The 19131-nt window shown below is 36.3% G+C and overlaps 1 protein-coding gene across 1 annotated transcript; it reads right to left on the bottom strand.

Moving 5' to 3' along the window:
- Positions 1-3124: 3124 nt before the first annotated feature.
- On the bottom strand, positions 3125-16258 carry MEF2C (myocyte enhancer factor 2C). Its single transcript, XM_010167209.2, has 6 exons — positions 16183-16258; positions 15368-15540; positions 14073-14096; positions 13022-13151; positions 12009-12144; positions 3125-4816 (listed from the first exon to the last, which is right to left on the bottom strand). Exons 1-6 carry the CDS (start codon positions 16256-16258, stop codon positions 4495-4497), a joined length of 861 nt encoding a protein of 286 aa, XP_010165511.2. The 3' UTR covers positions 3125-4494.
- Between the last annotated feature and the right edge of the window lie 2873 nt (positions 16259-19131).

Raw genomic sequence — 19131 nt, 5'->3', positions numbered from 1 at the left:
TACTGATTTGTCTGCAAAATACAAATTATACCTTATTTCCAGCAGGAGAATCTTTTGAAATTTTCCCATTTTTGTTCACTACAGACAGCTGAATTAAGTCCCTTGAGATACACAGATGTGGTTTAACTTAGTTATAACATCTTGTAATCTAGTGGCGACAAAGTCCAGCTTATGCCGCTGTGAGCCTCTACTTTAATATTTGTTGCAAATGCTTGTATGCTCCCATTTACAAGCTATTTTGTTATCACCATTGTTTTATGGAAGCAAATCCCCATGAAAGAGAAGAAAAAAAGAAAAAAAAAAAAGGATACAACAAACCATCTGAAGCAATCCAAGTGTAATGCCTGCGGTAACCCAGGTCTGATATTAGTTACTCCACAAAAGACTCTGGTACTGCATTTTTTTTTTATTTTTATTTTTTTAAATGAGTTAGTTAACTGACCTTTTTTGAATCAAACTGAGGTACGGATCAGTCTGAGGTATGAACAGGGAAGGTAGCAATGCAACACCTGATTATGAAAGTAATCAAACGGATTCTTTTGATGCAGAAGGTCTGTGGCTCAAAGCTTGGATTGCTCCACATCTTTGGTTAAAATATATTAACAAAAGCCTTTTATTACATCTACAGTCTGAAGCATTCTAACAGACACCAATGTTCCATCAGTCCTTCAAGAGACCTGTAGTGGCAGGAAATTAATGCCATATAACTGACGACATCACAGCAGATGGCACAAACAGGAACAGATGAAGTATGCCATGTTTAGGCAACAGCCTTTATTGAGGTTTCAAGTGGCTTTTAAAAAATTACAAAGCATTTACCTTCAAGGCGAAGGAAGAAGGAAAACAAAACAGCTCTGTTAGGACTATAGATAAAAGAGGGTATATAGGTTAACACATACAATACAAAAGGGTTGACATCCTTGAAAACAGTCTATGAGTTCTTTTATTCTTACGCTAGCTTTACCTGAAAAAGATCTGAGGACAACAGATATTTTTATATTATTCATTAAAAACTGCTAAATTCCTCTTCTGGGAAAAATATAAGCCATTTTTTTATAAAACACAACTTTTGAAAAACACTGAAATGACAAAAGCTTTACTGCGAATGGCTCAATGCGTACAATATACAGGTTGTGCAGGTAGGGTATATCATATAATTGTCACCAGCAATTAAACACTAACTGACAACACCTTTTAATAGAGGTTAGCTTAGCTATAACAATACTTGCAGATGTCTAGAATGCCACTTCAGGTGTTTGAACTTACAATTAAGAATGTTGCCTAAAACATTATATAGCATGGGTTAAGGTAAAGTAAATGTTAATACTCTTTCAGGGCTCTGCCCCAAACTCCTTAAATACAAAGGAATCACACAATAAACCCAAATTAGCTTTGCAAATACAATAAATGGTAAGGTACAGATAAAGGAACAAGAAAGGTAGACAGTTATAGTTTACAGAAAGTGACTTCACAATCAAAGTTGTGCTTCTTATCATTAGATCAGTTTGCAAATATGCATTATCCCCCACATTTTTGCCAGTATAAGTTAGTAGCCCTCTGCAGCAGGAACAAGAGGGACGACTGGCGTTTATTTTCACGTGATTCTGTTCTACTTGTGTTTATACAAAAAAATCACTGTCAGAGTTAATATAAATTGCCCAGGCAATACTTTTCACGCTACTTTCTGCTTAGTTACTTGCAGTAATATATTACACTGCATCTTCGTTAAATACGATATCTTTCCTTTTTCATGCGTTGCTGAGGCAAATCGCAAGGTAAACTATTAATATGGCTATTCTTCATATATCAATAGACCAAATCCCCTTCCCCACTGACAAGTTTCTACTACAATACTGATAAAGTTGTATTTTTCTCTTGAAATTACAAGGTACATTTGTGATATATTTGCATATTTTTTGACACACCAAAGTTTAAAATTCTCAGAAGAGAATACGAGTATAGGTTCATCTGAAGGTGAAGAAAGTGGTTTCAAAAACAGTTTTTTTGTGTTTTAAAATTAATTATGGGCCCCATTTTTACCTTTTTTTTGTTTGTTTCGATTTTTTTGTGATTTTTTTTTGTTTTATATGTATATTTTTTTTAAACATGCGTATCTTTTTCTTTACCCTGCAGATTGCTACACGAGTTAAGATGGATGCATTAGTAGCACAGTATTCTGCTTAAAGAGTTTCCAGATTATGCACTAGCCCCTGCACGGCTGAGAGCGCCTGTAAGGCAGGCTTCTGTAAAGTCATGATAAGTGGAAAGTGTATGTCCTAATGCACACTCGTAGTCTGTTCTTCATTCTCTACTACAGAGGGGGAACGCTCTGTCATTGAGCAGCGCACAGCAACTGCCTCTCTAGGTGGGAAACAGAGCGTGGATTGCCCTCAACAAAATATTCGGTGTGGATACTTAGCTGTTGCAGCTCTATCCTTCATCATAGTGTCAGTGTAGGTAGGTGAGAGTTGGAAGGACTCTTGGAAAAAGGAAGATTATTAACAGTTTTATTATGGCACTACCGTGTTGTTGAAACACTTCTTTTTTTTCCCTTCAACAGAAAGGTTACGTGGTAAACGTTTGAAGACGCTGTTTTCTTCTAATAAGAGGGACAAAGAGGGACTTAAAGAAATGACACATTCCCCCTGGTCAAGCTATTTGAGTCAAAGGAACAATATGAGGCAGGAGAAAATGTGGATGCCGTATGCCAAAGCAAACCTTGGTAGGGTGCAAACACACAGGGAGCGTTGTTCAACAACGTGCCTGCTGTGAGATGACATGACCCTAGAGGTCCAACATGAGAACCAGGGACCTGATGGCCAACGTTGGCTGTGTCAGATCAATCGACTTCTGAACGGTCCTTTAGTTGATGAGCTCTCTTAAAGAGTTTTAAATCCGTGGGGGAGAGGAGTAATCTTTACAATAGGCGTGTTGGTGTGATCCCTCCCTTCAACTCTCCCTACTGCTTCTGCGAATATTCACCTGCGCTCACGTAACTGACAGCCGTTAAGAGCTGTACATCCCATTCCGACAGGCAGAATACCAACTTCATTAATGAGAAAGGGCCACGTTACGCCACTTTGTCGTCATGTAACCCATGGAAAAAATACAAGATACGCAGGACGTTAAGTAATAGAAGGGCCCTTAAACTTGTTACAATGCACAAAACAGCATGAAAGAACTAATCAGTATATACAATGGATCGCAGTTCACCCAACTGATTGTAAAATGCTGTATTAAAATGGTTTAAGTTGTTACACCACGGGTAAATTCTGACTTTTTACAGATCAGTCTTTCAACAGCTGACTCCGATCTGTAAAACATATACCCAGTAAAAGAAAACTGAAAGAAAATAGTTAAATGTGCAACTGCACAAATATAATTCCCCACTATTAAGATAACAAAAACTTTTGCTATTACCATAATTATTATATATATTAGAAAGCTATAGACAAGCATGTTAATTTCACAGATTTTTTTAAAAGATTCTTAATATTTTATATAATTAGAAATACACATTTCAAAAACAAAACTTCTGCAAAGAGAAAACAGTTATCTTGGTTAGCAAAGCATGGAGTTCTTCATGGCTTAGGGTAGTGCTTTCTATACAAAAAGTCCTTTTTGTTTGTTTCTTCAGGACTGTTTAAAAGATTAGCGAAGCTATCAAGGAAAAAAGAACACATTTTGGCTTAAGGAAACTACAAAAGCCACAAATGCTTTGCAAACTCTGTCTTACTTTTTAATATGAAAATAAGCAAAATGTAATGTACATATTTTTATATTTTTTTTATTTAATAAGTGATGCAGACCCAGAATTTTTAAAATTAAATATGTTAGCCCTCGAACTCGAACATTTTTTTACAAGTATGGTCCTCTTTAAATATTTTGATCCTTTTTAACTGAGTGCCATACTCTTAATGATACGCCTGCATGTTTGTGAGCATTTTCGGTATGTTAGGTGACCCAGTCTCTTTCTAGCATCAATTCCATGGCCACCCAACCGCTGGGTCTGTCAAAACATCTGTACATTTTCTATATGTTGCATAACAGCTGCTTTCTCTCTCAGTAAAGATCTGCCATTTCTGGCAAATGTTTTCCTTTTGTCTATTTACATGTAAATAACGTTGAACCTGCAACATGACACTATCTATTGTAACATACATTTTGCAAGGGAGCACAACAGTGAAAAGAAGTTAGCCTTAAAATCTATTTTGTACAAGTGTTCTGTTGTACAACTCAAGTGCTAAGCTTATCTCAGCATTTCTGTTTATCCTTATACTGTATCACTGAGGCAATTTAAAAGTACTTTTACAAAACAAGAGTACCTGACTTTTTTTTTTTTTTCTTTTTTCTCCACACACGGCACATATAATGCATATCGACCCCCCCCCCCCCCTCCCACCCCCCTCCCCATTAAGGTATAGCACACACACACTGCAAGAAAAAAAAAAAAAACCCAACAAAAAAAAATAAACCTAATAGTTAATAATGTTATCATGTTGCCCATCCTTCAGAGAGCCGCATGCGCTTGACAGAGGGGCTTTCCCTTTCGTCCGGCGAAGGTCTGGTGAGTCCAATGGGGGAGTGGAATTCGTTCCGGTGATCTTCTCGGTCACTTCCATCGTAGGAACTGCTACAGCTGCTCAAACTGTCAACAGGAGATCTCCCCGCCTCATGGCGCGTGTGCTGTGGGTATCTCGAGGGTGTGGTGGTACGGTCTCTAGGAGGAGAAACAGGTTCTGACTTGATGTTGAGGCTTTGAGTAGAAGGCAGGGAGAGATTTGTACTCTGAGATAAATGAGTGCTAGTGCAAGCTCTGTAGGAGGAAAGGAAACCCAGTTACAGACGGAGGAGGCATGGAGCCCCCAGATATGCACAAACACTCACACAGAACACCAGTGGAAAGGCTCGGGCCGGACCAGGGCACGCGGAGAGCATGAGGGCTGTTTTCTGGGCAGAATTCGTTAATTTAAAGAGATGAAAGCACCACAACAAATGTGGTTGGCTTGAGCAGGACATGCCCTCAGTTTGAAAGAAGGTCTCTCACTTTCAACATTTTTCTCTCCCTTTTTTTTTTTTGACTCAAGTGTCACAACAAATTTTGGAAGGCGAGCCTTTGCACTGTTGGAACCACCTGGCAGGTTTCTTTATAGCTAATGCTTGTGTGTGTGTATGCACCAGCTGAGACAGGGGAGGCATGGACTTTCTGTTGGGATTAATTCAATTAGTTTGACTGCAACCAAATATTTATATGGCTGTTCATTTTGACATGCGGCTTCAGATGCAAAACAGAAAAGAAAAAATTTGCGCCAGGTACATTTTATACGTTTCAGAATAGTGTCAAAATTACTGGTCCTAGGATTGCCATTAATAAAATTCCACAGGCAGGCAAGGATTTAGATATGATTTTATGGTTTAAATCTATGAATTCATAACTCAGTCCAGAATGCTTTTGAATAAACTACCAAAGAGAAGCTGAAGAGTAGTGGAAGATGTCAAAGGATTGTACTGTTTGCCTGTAGGAGAATCCAGCTCAGAGGGTGCTCCAAGCATCAAGAAAAACTAAAACTTTTTCAAAGACAAGCTATATAATTATTCCAAGTTCATTTTCTTTCTCTGCATTTTTGTGGGCAGGTAGTGGCAGAGGGAAGCTGAAACAGGCAAGGAGGAGAGTGAATACTGAGAAAGTGCTTTATCTCTGTGGGAGAAATGAGATCACTTGCATCTGCAGGATGTTTTGTGCAAAAGCACCACCTCCTGGTAAAACCCGACTTTTCTCTTCGTTATTAAAATAGAGTTCTCAACATGCAGTTCACATTAGAAAATGATAGAATCATTTGGTTGGAAAAGATCTCTGAGATCATCGAGTCCAACCATACCTGTCCACTACTAAACCAGATCTCTGAGCATCCCATCTACCCGTCTGTTAAATCCCTCCAGGGATGGGGTCTCCACCACTGCCCTGGGCAACCCCTTCCAATGCCTCAGAACCCTTTCAGTTCCACTTCAGGGACCATTTGTTAGGCTGAAGTCAGTGTCTAACCCCAAAGACACAGTTTCAAGGTTTCTAGTAGTGAGTATTTATAAGGGGAGACTGAAGGCAATAGTGGCAACGGACCGCTTGGTCTCAGAAGATTTTAAACCCAAATGCTTGCAGGCATTTTTACTGCAAGCAAAAGAAATATTGGGATTTGGTAGTAATTTTTAGACATGTAGAAGAAACAATTAAGTATTTTAATTTATTGAAATATTCCACTTTTCTCGATATCTCATTAACTGGGAGTTGAGCTTTACTTAAGCAGCATTTACTATAACTTTGATGAGAGAAAAAATGGTTTCCTTTGCCTTTGACAGAATTAAAATGGAACTATATGGCTTCAATATTGAATTGTATCAGCTGATTTTATCAGGAATTGTGGCAGTCTTTAATAATGGATGGGTCTTGTTAGAAAACAGAAAACACAGTGTTCTACCTCCAATTGCTTTTATCTACCCCTCATCCCTATACAGATGAATGTGTCAAATTTGCAGTGATCCCTTTCTTAAGTCACAGAGTTCATGAGCAATAGCCATCATAGTAGCACATGTAAGCTTTTTTTTTTTTTTGGTCAAAGAGGACATTTTCTTTGCTTTTGTAACTATTAAATTAACACATATAAGAAACCATAAATATCTGACTTTGTCATTTCTATTTAGTGAAATATTCCACTCTTTTCCTGAAAACTTGTTGAAAAGAATCCAACAAGAATGAAAAATATATTACTTTTTTTTTTTTTTTTTTGCTTTTCATTTCCAGTGACTTTATTTTTTTCAGTTACTTAGGAGATGCTAGGACTTAAACTGGGAAAAGAGGCAGCCAGTTTAGCATGTATGATAAGATTACATAAGATTTTAGATGCCAAGCTTAGAGCTAAACCTGAAAGTCCCATAATAAAGGATGGTGGAGCCTGTGAATTTGATTTAGTAGTGTTTGATACGAGCAGATGACATCTCACTTTGTAAAGCCAGGTACAGATAAAAACCCCATACTAGTTAAAAACAACCATATTCAGTCAAATTTGTTCACATGGAGCATATTGGCATTCTGTTGTATGACAGCCTCCAAAGGAACAACTCTAGAGACATAAGCTGTATTTTCAATGAAATAGAGCTAGTGTTGCTATACTGCAATGTTGCTTTTTAAATAGTGTTTCAGAAGTGAGTATGAGAATGCATCTCTATAGATTTTTCTTTAGATTCCTTGTGATTCATCAGTTTCTATAAATTCGTCAGGTTACATAAATACCTGCCATACAAATTTGTGGCAGTTTGAAAAATGCCACAGGTTGATCTGCGTTTTGAATATTTTTTTGTAAATTAGAAAAAAGCTTAAGAATTCATTTTTGGCATGTCAGGACTAAATTTGTGAGGTTTAAAACAACAGACATAAATTGAAGCAATTATTTTGTGTCAACATCTGAATTTTTTTCATTTTTCAATATAATCTTTTTCTGCTAAAACTATTTCTGACTTTTGATATCTATTTTTTGCTAACTACAATCTACATTACTTCACTAAAATTTTCTGAAACATTTTTATGAGGCTCTCATATAAGCAAAAATGATCAATTACAAGGGAAACCTACTGTTACATGTGGATGTGAAATAGCACATACCTAGGTGTAGTGTTTAGATTCGTATTGAAAACAGAGGATTGACCTCTACTTAAAGTAGAAGCTGTATTATTAAAAATAAGAATACCTTCTGCTAAAAAATTATTTCTTTTTTCTGTATGTATGTATGTGTGAGAGTGTAGAAACAGCTGTTCGTATCTATACGTAACAATGTACATTTTACACTCTTGCTCCATATAATTATGTAATTTTGGTCCAGGTATGCCCTATTTTCATCATTTGAAACCTACACTAAGTTCATTGGAAAACAAACAGGTTTTGAATATGGAATAATGACAGAGAAAATAAAGCAAATTACTTCAAAGGGTCGTGTGTAATTATAAGCACTCAATACGTGCTCTGCAGTCCACTCATGTTGACATAATCACCTTTTTCCATATATTGTATGAAAACATTTCATTTTATGGGGACAATGAAGAAAATGAATGTTTTAATTTTACACAGCAGTTCCTGTTGAGACCAGCGTAGTGAAAATGAGATGTTTATTTAGAATACAACAGCCACATGGGAGAAATGCTAGTTCCTGTCTGGGTTCAACACTGACCGACTCCACAGCTCTGCCGTGTAAAAGGTGGGAAGCAAGTCAAGATGCAACGAGCTTGCAAGTGGGTTTAGTCCTTGCTGGTGCCATTGAGATCAGTTCTGTGAGTGTCTCCATCTATCCAAATCTCCAGCTGGTGTGGAAGCTCAGCATGCACAGACAGAAGTGCACGTCTGAGTAGGTGATGAGGGAGGACATGAACATGCACCAGATGGGTTTTTACAGAGGGGAAAAGTGGTTTATTGAAGGAAGAAAGAGCCTCACACACCTTTTCTTTATGCCCACACTTGCTTCTCTAAATTAGTTTACTTCCTCAATTAATATAATTTTTCCTCATAAATATATATAAGAAACTATTGAAAAATCACTGCAAAATTTAATTTGGTAACTGTAGTTATGTGCTAGCCTATAACTCAAATAGAGGATATTTCTGACTTGCCAGCAATGCATCCTTCCTCCCTCGCCTCTGCTTTTCTTTTAGGTAAAAACAAAGTTGGGGTTTTTTTGTTTGGTTGTTTTTTTTTCATCAATGTAAAAGCAGAATAAGAATTTCTGTGTCAAGATATTTTGATTAGCTTTTACATGTTAAGGTCTACACTTTAAAAATAAATTTACAAATGAAAGATAATATGAAACTGACTCACTGAAACATCTTATTTACAATGGTGGCATAAGAAAAAAGACTCAATCCTAAATATATAAGGCTTTTATTCAAAACAAGGAAGTTGGCAGAACTGATACAAATTCACAAAACATGATGTCACTACATCTAAATTCTTCAGTAAAAATGGTTCAATGGCTAGCTAGGACTACTACCTAATCAAAATTAATTGTTGCTAAGTAATAAGCTTGCTATGTAAGAGTCACAGAACAAGTCAACAGTACACATGAATTTGGACAATTTTTTTTCAGATGGGTAGAAGTTTGGAGAAACTTCTTTTACATAAACAATGATCTCTACTGAAGAGTCTTCAGATGAAATACTGTTTCTATGTTTGCATTTATATTTCAGGAAAGCAAATATTTCACCTCTGGATGATACTTAAGAAAGAAAAGATTCTCTCTTAGACTGGAAAATAGGGTTGATAGAGAACATTTTCCATATAATGGACTCATGGCTAAAAATTTAGATAATTTATTTCAAAGTTTGGAATGGACTTCCCTTCTGTTTAGCAGCAACTGACTTCTGGTAGACTCTTTGGTCCATTACAAATGGCAACCCTTTCTGTGAAGAGACTTTGCAGCAATATTCAGACAAAATCCCAAAGTTTTGGGATCTGTAGAATTTGTGTATACTTTTTCCAGATGTTGACCTAGTTAAAAGACTCTGAAAGTACTATTTTGTTTTTTTTAACCTAAAAAGTTGAAAAGTACGCCTTATTTTATTGTCCCAGTCATATCAAAACAGGCTTTACATTGTTAACCTATTCACCAGGCTCAGCAAAAGAACATGTGCAGACAGGGAAAGTGAACTGCTCCCATGTCCTCAGGTATTTGCCCTCAAGTCCACTGGCACTAGTATGGTTGCTAATTGCAGAGTCAATACGAAGAGTTAAAGAGTTAGGTTGTGGAGATCTTCTCCAATTATCTTAAAGATGGTTCTGACAGCACTGCTGAAATCATTGGGGACTTATCTGGAGCAAACTAATACGTCTAACCATATCCTATTCTATTACTAACAATAGTCTTCTGTCATGCATTGAGGAAGTGGAAGTGGTTTTCACCTGTAGGTTTGAGTGAAAAACAAAATCTGCTAGAGAACTAGGATGTTTTTTCCAGTAACTCTGTTTTCTCACAGGTCTTTACAGCTTACTGTTACCAACAAACATCTCACAGTTGGCACATCTTTCCAGTATATGACCTCACTTAGCACAGGGATTTGGGTTGTCAAACCCTTTCTAGATGTATTTTGTCAAATACCTGAGGGTGACTATAATTTTGTGTGCTTGTTTTACTCTTCCTGCAAGTTCTAGCTCAGGTTGACATGAACTGAATATGTTCTGTACAATTTCATGTTTTTCAAATAGTTCCAAAGTTAGCACAGGTGTTTTTGCATGTAGAACTCTGTGACTAAAATAAAAGAAATAAATGCTCATGATTTTCTGCAGAGATAGAAGACTTCTCCAGAACTGTCAGTGAAGCAGCTTTCATAGCTGAATTCATTTACAAATCACTGAAAGAATAATAATAAAAGTAGCAGCTCAGAATGTATTCCACAAGCCACAGCCATTACACTTTGACATTCTGTGATACAAATTAGAAACAGATGACGATGTGTGACATATCTGAAAAGGCACGTAGTTAGTTTAGGATTTAATTTATACTTTTTTGGTTAACCAAATAGCCTTATTACATTCTTTGGTACACCACTGAAAACAATCAGCTTATTGTAAAGTTATACATTGATATCTAACATGTGAGTTTTCAATTTATTTGAGACTTTATGTCTTTAGTTGTACAGCTAGCCTGAATGTTGCCCCAGAAACATTGAAAACTCAAAAGGAAAACAGAAGTGTAAGAGAAAGGTATTAAGGCTATTTTTCCTAGCACAGCAACTATTTCAGTTGTATGTTTTTATGTAGTTAGTATTTATATATACTTATTCATATAGAAATGAGGTTTAAAAAAATATGTCTTTCCTCTGAAACACTTATATAGCTGTCCTTTAAAATCTCAAACTGTCTGTAGATGGTAAAGAAATTACAGTAAAAAGTGGTCAGATAAATTAGGAGAATTTTGAATTTTAAGCCTCTTTTATAGTAGTAAATAGTTTTGCATTAGGGCAACCATCTTGCAAAAAAAATAGTGCATATGTGCAACAGCTCTTTCTGGGGAAAAAAAAAAGTTTACTCTTCAAATGCATGTGAATTAAATTTCTCCTCATAAATACACTCCAGTTGTTTTCAGCTTCTATTTTTATAATGAAAACTTTTAAAATTGAACACATCTAGCCATACATTAGGCTATGTGTCACACGATGATGAATGCCTACCATCTTGCTCAACAGAAACTGCAGATACCAAGATGTTTGAAAATCATACTCTTAAAGTTCACTTCAATGAGCCAAAAGGTTGCTTTTTCAATAATGCATTAGGTGACTTCCCTGTGTGAATTTTCACACTTTTCAAAATCCTGACACGTTTTAGCAGCATACTTCATCAATCTTGAACATGTCTTGAAATTAGCCACTAGAGGGCACGAATACCTATCCTCCTCAACACAGGCAAATCATAATCAGTTTTGTGGGTTTATGGTTTTTGGGTCTAATTATGCTATTTTTTTTTTGGAAGAAAACATTTCTGAAGAAATGAAACTTGAATGTCAGAGCTGAGAAGAAGGGAGTATGTGATTATTACATAAGGCCAAGGCTTAATCTCAGGTTGAATCACTATGTTACTCTTACTTGATCAAAAATATTTAGAAAATTTTCAAGTTTACTGTTTGTGCTACAGTAACTGGAAATAAAAAGCATAAATGGCAAAATACAGCAACAGCACAATGTAAGTCTTTATTTTGGTCTTTAATAGTGAAATAAAATGCTATTTAAAGAAATAAAGAGGAAAAATGTGAAAAGTAGTCTTTACTACACTACTGAGAAAATGTCATGGACGCTGAATATTTCACTTTAGCTACCTAGCAAATTTTTTGTGAATTACATAGTTCCAGTCTTGGGAAATGGAGCTCTTACACATAGTAAATGTGTGCTGATACGTTCTCTTGATATAGGTCAGATTTGGGATTACTGGGGAGACAGAAGTCACTGTAGAACAGTAAAGGAAAGAAAACACTGCTTACCCCAATTGACTGAGGGCAGATGGTGGCATGTTATGTAGGTGTTGCTGTTGCCAGCCAGTCACAGAACCAAGATGAAGAGCACTGGCTGTATTAAAGCCAGAGAGAGATGATATATCTGCACTACTCAGAGAATATTCTAGATTTGAAAACAGAAAAGACAATAATTAAAAGAGAATTAAAGAGGAAGCAATTAAACAATAACTAGCATCATAATTTCCACATCACTTTATAAGCCTTTTAATTTTAATTACACCAATCAAAAGTAGACCTTCCTCTTCCCTCAAACTCATTAACTTGGGAGCAAATAATGCCTTAATAACTTAGCAGGGTTTTTCTGGATCTGGAAGATCCAAAGCATTCTTAGCCTGTATATCCACTATACTACAACTACATACACATAACTACAGATGCATTCCCACAAAGATTTAAAAAACATGATAAAATTTCAGTTACAGTCTTTCTTGCAGAACCCAGCAGGCAGCCTGTGTCTGAACAACCCACGTCTTCTCTAAGAGCATTAGAGTTGTACGTCAGCATGCTCTGTACAGCAGCAACGTGCAATGGGAACTGGAAAGGATCTCTTGAGGCTTCATTTCTAGTGTCTCCCAGGTAACTATGTGATAGCCCCACAAAGCTATTGAACTCTGTTTTGAAGCCAGTGAAACTGCTTGCTCCCACTAGCCTCGTGACTTTAGGAAGGTACACTCGACTACATGAAATCACATGTAGTATTAAGAGGATTAAGAAATGTCTTTTAACTTACACTTTTTATTAAAGCCAATGAAAGAAAGCTATCAAAACAGTTTTTCATTTGAACAAAATAGCTAACCTTCAAATAGATATGTCTCAGGTTAGTGACAGATACAGAGTAAGTAAATGAAATGCAAAAACATATCAACTAAGAATTTTTCAGCTTCTTCCAATGAACATTAGCTAATTCATTAGTACTGAGATAAACATTTGTCAGAATCTTGCTCCCTCCCCCCCATTTTACATCTTGCACCCATACTCACCAGTACCATATGTTGTTGAGATGGCTGATGGGTATCCTCCCATCCCTTGCCCTGGTAGAGTAGGAGTTGCTACGGAAACCACTGGAGTAGCCAATGACTGAGCAGACTGGGAGTTATTTATCCTCTGATTCTTTTAAAGTAAGTAAAATAAACATATTATTGACTAGCTTTAAGTCAGTTGAGTGTATTAGCTTTCTGGGTATGTTTTGTGCATGAGAAATACAGGATGATACAAATGTCTAGAAATTAATCATTTAACATGTGGCTTTTATGAACTCTGCCAACCCTATCATTTACAAGTCTTCAAGAGACCAGTTGTCACCATAGTAACCCATTACATCAGTATCTCCTAGGTAACTGAACTAGTAACAAGTAAGATTGCTTTTATTGTTGGTAGAAGAACAGATCGTGTGAAAAACTAATGAAATATATAAACTCTATTCCCGTTGTTTTCCTTTTCACTGAAAAAAACCCCCAAATTAAAAAAAAAAAAAACAACCCACCAAACCCAGTTTTACTGGATTTTATGCTTCGAAAGTCAGGGACATCCCGAGATTGCTGAACACTGAACTCTTACCAGTAGATGGTGCTCTGATTACTTCGTTTTTGTGCAATAAAACAAATTTCAAGAGTGTTAGGTAGCACAGCAGTTACATGCCTACCTTTAACTTCGGGGCACTAGATGTTGCACTGTAAACATTGCACTAGAGAACTCTAATCCTGTGAGTGGCAGGGTAAAATCACTAGACAGCCACCAAAAAAATGTCAGAGGGCTGCACCATCTTCAATAGCATATCTTTACACATTTTCAAAGCACCAGAAACAAGAAAGCTTTACTCTAGTATGCATAATTTGAGTATATGTAACAACTGCATCTGGCCTTTCATATTGCTATACTCAAAAAATTATGATGATTTCCCCCTCCTCCCCACAAAATAGGGTAAAGTTTACCATTTCATTTCATTAAACTTTTCACCTACACAAGTATCAATCATAATAAAGAACTGATTTTCTTTTCCTCGTTATTAAGATGAACATCACTACCACTTACCAGAAGCAGATCAACATCCTCAGACTGAGTGCATAGGAAAGGAGCATTAAAAATTAGTGAATATAAATATTTACTAGGATGCAGATTTCTAGTCTAGGGAATAGCTTCATCTGATATGGGCAGCAAATCAAACACTTTCTGAGCATGGTTTGGAAAAATAACACTTCACAGATCTCTTCTTTGTCCTTCTAACAGGATGTTTGTCTCTATTGCGAGGACAATCTACCCAGTTTTCAGCACAAGACTTTCTCTAAGAATTCATTATTTCTTCCACAGCCCCAGTGGCTGCAGACTGTGTTGCTATACCTGGTTTCAGGAGACCTGACCATTCACAGAATCCCTTGGAAAGTATCAGTTTTAAGGACCTTGGAATAAATCATTTGATGCAGACAGCTTGTCACTGGTTGACTTTGAGCATTGCCCTGTAGGAGACTATTTGTTACTTATTCTCTCAGAAGGCAGCATCACATTTATGGGGGGGTTTCATTTTGATATTCGAAGTTAATTTATCATGCCTCAAGTTGAAGTAGCCAAATTGGAAGTTGTTTTAATAGTGTCTGTTACATCATGGAAAAATGTGTTTATAGTGTCACTTAAATTTACCATCAAGATAATTTTCAAATTTAGCTCACTTTTAATGTTATATCACTCATGAAAGATTTACTTGTAACCATTAACCGAGTTTTGGAAGGGAACTACAAGATATGCACGTGACACCTTCATGATTCAACCTTCTAGCATAATAGCCTGCCTGAATTTCTTTAATCCTGGCAGGGAATACAGCAGTTTCATGCTTCTTTTCATCCTGCTCTATCTATTTACTACCTCTTATCATTATAAAATTTGGCCTTTGGAGCTCAGAGTGATAGAGTTCAAATTAATTTATTTGTAGTTAATCTGCTAAGAGTCTGTAGGCCTAAATATTTTAAAAAAGCATAGTAGGTTAAGAATACTCAGGGTTATATTCAGCCTTTATAACAAACCCAGGAAAGACTCTTCCAGCTACTAGGAAAGAAAGTGCAGAAGTTTTTACTGTGTGGGACACAGTACCTATTTTGTAATTCAGTAGAAAAAAGGGAGGAAGTAAATATGACTTCATAAAAGCAATCAAACAGGCTCTGCCTACATCCTCAGCTCGATATCAAGCCTTAAGGTTAAACAGAAAGACCAAACCAGCAAGAATGTGGACTGTTATTCTGCTGATCTTGGTTGCTTGAGCAGGCATTGAAATTCTTAAATATCTCTTATCTGAAGGAGATTAAAAAAAAAAAAAAAAAGCTTTGAAAATGCATTACCACTGATGGCATTGTATTCTTGCTGCCAGGTGGAATAAGCACACGGAGATCAGGTTTACGGTTGTTCATTCCCAAATTCATTGGAGGCGGAGATTTTGCTTGCATATTCTTGTTCAAGTTGCCAGGTGAGACCAGCAGACCTGGTGAGTTGCGAGGGTTGCCATATCCATTTCCTGTTTAGGTTAAAAAAAAAGAAAAAAGAAAAGAAAAAGAAAAAAGGAAAAGGAAAATGAGAGAGAAGGATTATAATTGCCAATGTATTTCTTAAGACTGAACACCAAAAATGTCAAATAAAAAAAAAGTCAAGGTAAATACCCATGTTATGTAATATATCTTTACAGGAAAATACAACATATGCCATATTTGGAACAACTGGTCTTAAAATGCTTTCTCTCGTGGCAGATGACATCTCAGTGATGTGCTGAAATTAACTTGATCATACAGCTCTGTTTACAGCGCTACGGTATATAACACAATATACTGTGCACTCAAAGCAGCCAAGACCTAATGTTTGCCTTACAAGAGAACCAGGAAAGTCAGACAATCTTACGGCTTAAAAAAATGTCAAAGCTATGCTGTGTTTTCTCGACGACTATAGATTCTGCCTTGACTGACTCAGCCCTTTCCAGGTCATGATTTTGTTTTGTTTTTAAACAAAGGATGAGTATAACAAGGCTATAATTTCCAGAAAAGGCAGGGGGAGGAATAGGAAGATTCTTAAATGTTTTTGGCTCTCTTTCACCACACTTTTTGGACCTGATTCTGTCAACACTAAAGTCAATGGGAGCAAGAGCATAACCTTATTTGGAAAATACCATCATATCTTTCATCTTCATCTCTCTGCTGCTTTCTGCAGGCCCCAGGAACAATTCTGACAGGCAAGTGCTTCATTTGCCTTTTTCAGAAAAGGGTTTCCTTCTCCCACCACGTAGTACTGACAACTGTATATCCGTAAGGTTACTGACCTACCATTCCACTAAAAATGAGACTTCCCTATTCCATCCGCCTAATTTCACCTCTTACCCACACAAAGTCTGAGGAAAGAGATGACTTTTTAGTGTAGCCTTGAAATTCTGCCTGTACAGGCTTTAGAGAGATACTGAAACTGCCCAGTCATAGAGAGGGAATAGCATGAAAAGTAGCACAGAAAGGGAAAACTCTAATGTATAAATACCAATAAAACAAATGCGAGCAGAGACTTTCTGTTCTGTGCTCATCTTTTGTTCACGGCTCACAAGCTGCAACCTCGAAACAGTGTGGGAAGATGAGCAAGTAAGTGTGGCAGAGACCTACGAGTTAGAAGCCCTGGACCTTCAAATTTCCTTTGTAGTCCCAAAGTCAGCAAAGAACTCAGTATCTGACTTTTTCCACATGTGAAATAGACATTACAGCTCTAAAGGACTGAAGTGGGCTATGGAACTAAATTTGATAAAGTCTATGAGGTGGGCATAAAAATGACAGTACTAGACAGTGAATCTGTCTTCTAGGTAAGATAATGAAGTGTGTCCAAGCATGACTAACATTAAATCATGTTTTTAATCTGCAAGCACATCAGCTAATTGTATTTATCAGATCAGCAAATCCATGGAAAAAAAAAATCTGTCAAAAGCTATTAAATACTAAAACACCACTTCAGGCTCTGGAAAAGTGTCATGAAATGCTTGACTTCCAAACTTTTAAGGTACCTGTAGTCACTGGTCTGACCTGGCTTGTTTATTCTCATGCTTTTTATTATGATGATCTCCTAAGCTGTGTCAAAAATGAATTAAAGGGAAAACTTAGAAGCACTCAGATCACTTCAGAGACTTTGTATTAAAATATTTTTCATAGTTAATCTTGTTGTTTATTTCCTTAATAGTATCATAAAGTTAGTGAGATAAAATGAGTTAATGAAAAAAAGTGTGTCTTATCAAGCTAAAATAGCAGAACACTGTCAAGAATTTTCCATTTTATGCGAGTAGGGTTTTTTTTTTAAAAAAAGGAATAATTACTCTCAACATGGATTTGATACATATTATGCTCTAATTAATGCTCTGTGTTACTAGAGGAGGCAAAATTAGAAGGGGCATTTTAAATATACAATATTTTCTTCTAGAAACTACAGTGCCTTTTAAAAGTTGATCTTTTACAAACAGAACACTGAAAAACTAATGACGTGGAGAAGTGATCAACAGAAGAAACTGAAGCTAAAGCAGAGTTTCTTTGATGCTGGTTTCATACAGGAGCTATTTTACCTACAGGAAGTAAAACTGCCTTATGAAATCTGTTGTATGAAACGCATTTGTTCAGAGAATGCAAATGAAGCTGTTTGAAGAAGCAGTGTATTTTTTTTTTTTAGTTCTACAATATACAATCTACAATATTTAACAAAACAGCATGCACTGTATTCCGTATGTTCATTTCTACAGTTGTGATTTTCAGAGAATAGAAACCCCTACAAGAAAGAACTCCTGTTTTCTATGTCTGACTTACTTAATACAATTTACTATTAAAAACTAAGAGAAAGAATGCACCTGTATAAAACTTTCCTCTTCAGAAACTTTTGTCTGACCTTTACATTATTTAGCTCCTGATGTAAAATATTTTGAGCAGTGATAACATTTCTTATGTTTATATTTTTAGAACATCAAATTATTTTTAAGAACTCCTGCAATCTTCTCTTTAAGAGCAGAATTGTGCTGTTCATGGCATATTATGCCAGCTAGCATTTTGGAGCCCTATAATAACCATTCCTCTTTCCAGCCACCAAATTGTTATTCTTTTGGTATAATGTGGATTCAGGAATGTAAGACGCTGGACCTTAAACCAACGACACAGAAACCCATCATTTGAAAATCACTGATGAATGCATGCATGTGGTTTACAGTTAAGAAGAGTCTGCATTTAAACCAGCTCTTTAAACAGCATCCTCTTTACTCAGAAAGCTGTGGCCTGCTCTGAGGCAGCTGTCCCACCTTCAGATAAATCCACCGAGGAGAATGGCCTCATTTACATTCAGAGGCAAAAAAAAAAAATGTATAAGACTTCTAATATACAAATTAAACCTTCCTTCATCCTATACTTTAAAATTACACTCTGCTTGGACAATTATCAATTTAGATATGACTGTATGCAGAACATCGCATTCCACCATCCACTTGAAAGCGCAAAAATTATATGTCATGTATGAATGGATTTCCTGATTATAGATTATAAGAAAATGAAAAACAGATGGATTTTAGAGCAAGTTGGCTTTACATTTTTATTTGGTTAAAAGCCATATTTTTGCTGGAATAGAACATTTTTAAACATTACGGATATAACTTGTAATGCATAATGAAAATAAAAACAGTACATGCACAAGTTTTAAAGGGCATATGTCAGAATTTGTAAATTTACAGCATTTTCAATTCAAGAAGTTTTCATAGGAAATTATTTTTCCTCGTGTTGTTTGTTATACTGACTTGAAAGAGTAAAAATATTTTACACAGAAAAGAGCTTGTTTCTAGACAGAACTAGCGGAGCAGCACGTGTCATGAAATGCAGTGCCAGACTTAGTATTTGGACTAATAGCAGAATATAAAGACAAATGCTTTCTGAGCATAGAATGCTCTTCTTGGGCATGTTCCCACATTCTGCATTTAGGCACAAATGCCACTGACTTCAGAAGGAATGCTGTCCAAGTACAGACTGCATGATTAATCCCTGCAATACCACTTTTTAAAAACATCCAGAAAAGTTATTTTTGTGCACCAGTAGTTAGTCAGTCAAGAAGAATTTATATA

This window comes from Antrostomus carolinensis, unplaced genomic scaffold (genome assembly GCF_000700745.2).
Source record: "Antrostomus carolinensis isolate BGI_N321 unplaced genomic scaffold, ASM70074v2 scaffold18794, whole genome shotgun sequence".
NCBI lineage: Eukaryota > Metazoa > Chordata > Aves > Caprimulgiformes > Caprimulgidae > Antrostomus > Antrostomus carolinensis.
Note: the sequence above shows the minus strand (reverse complement) of the source record. Positions and strands in the feature narration are given on the sequence as shown.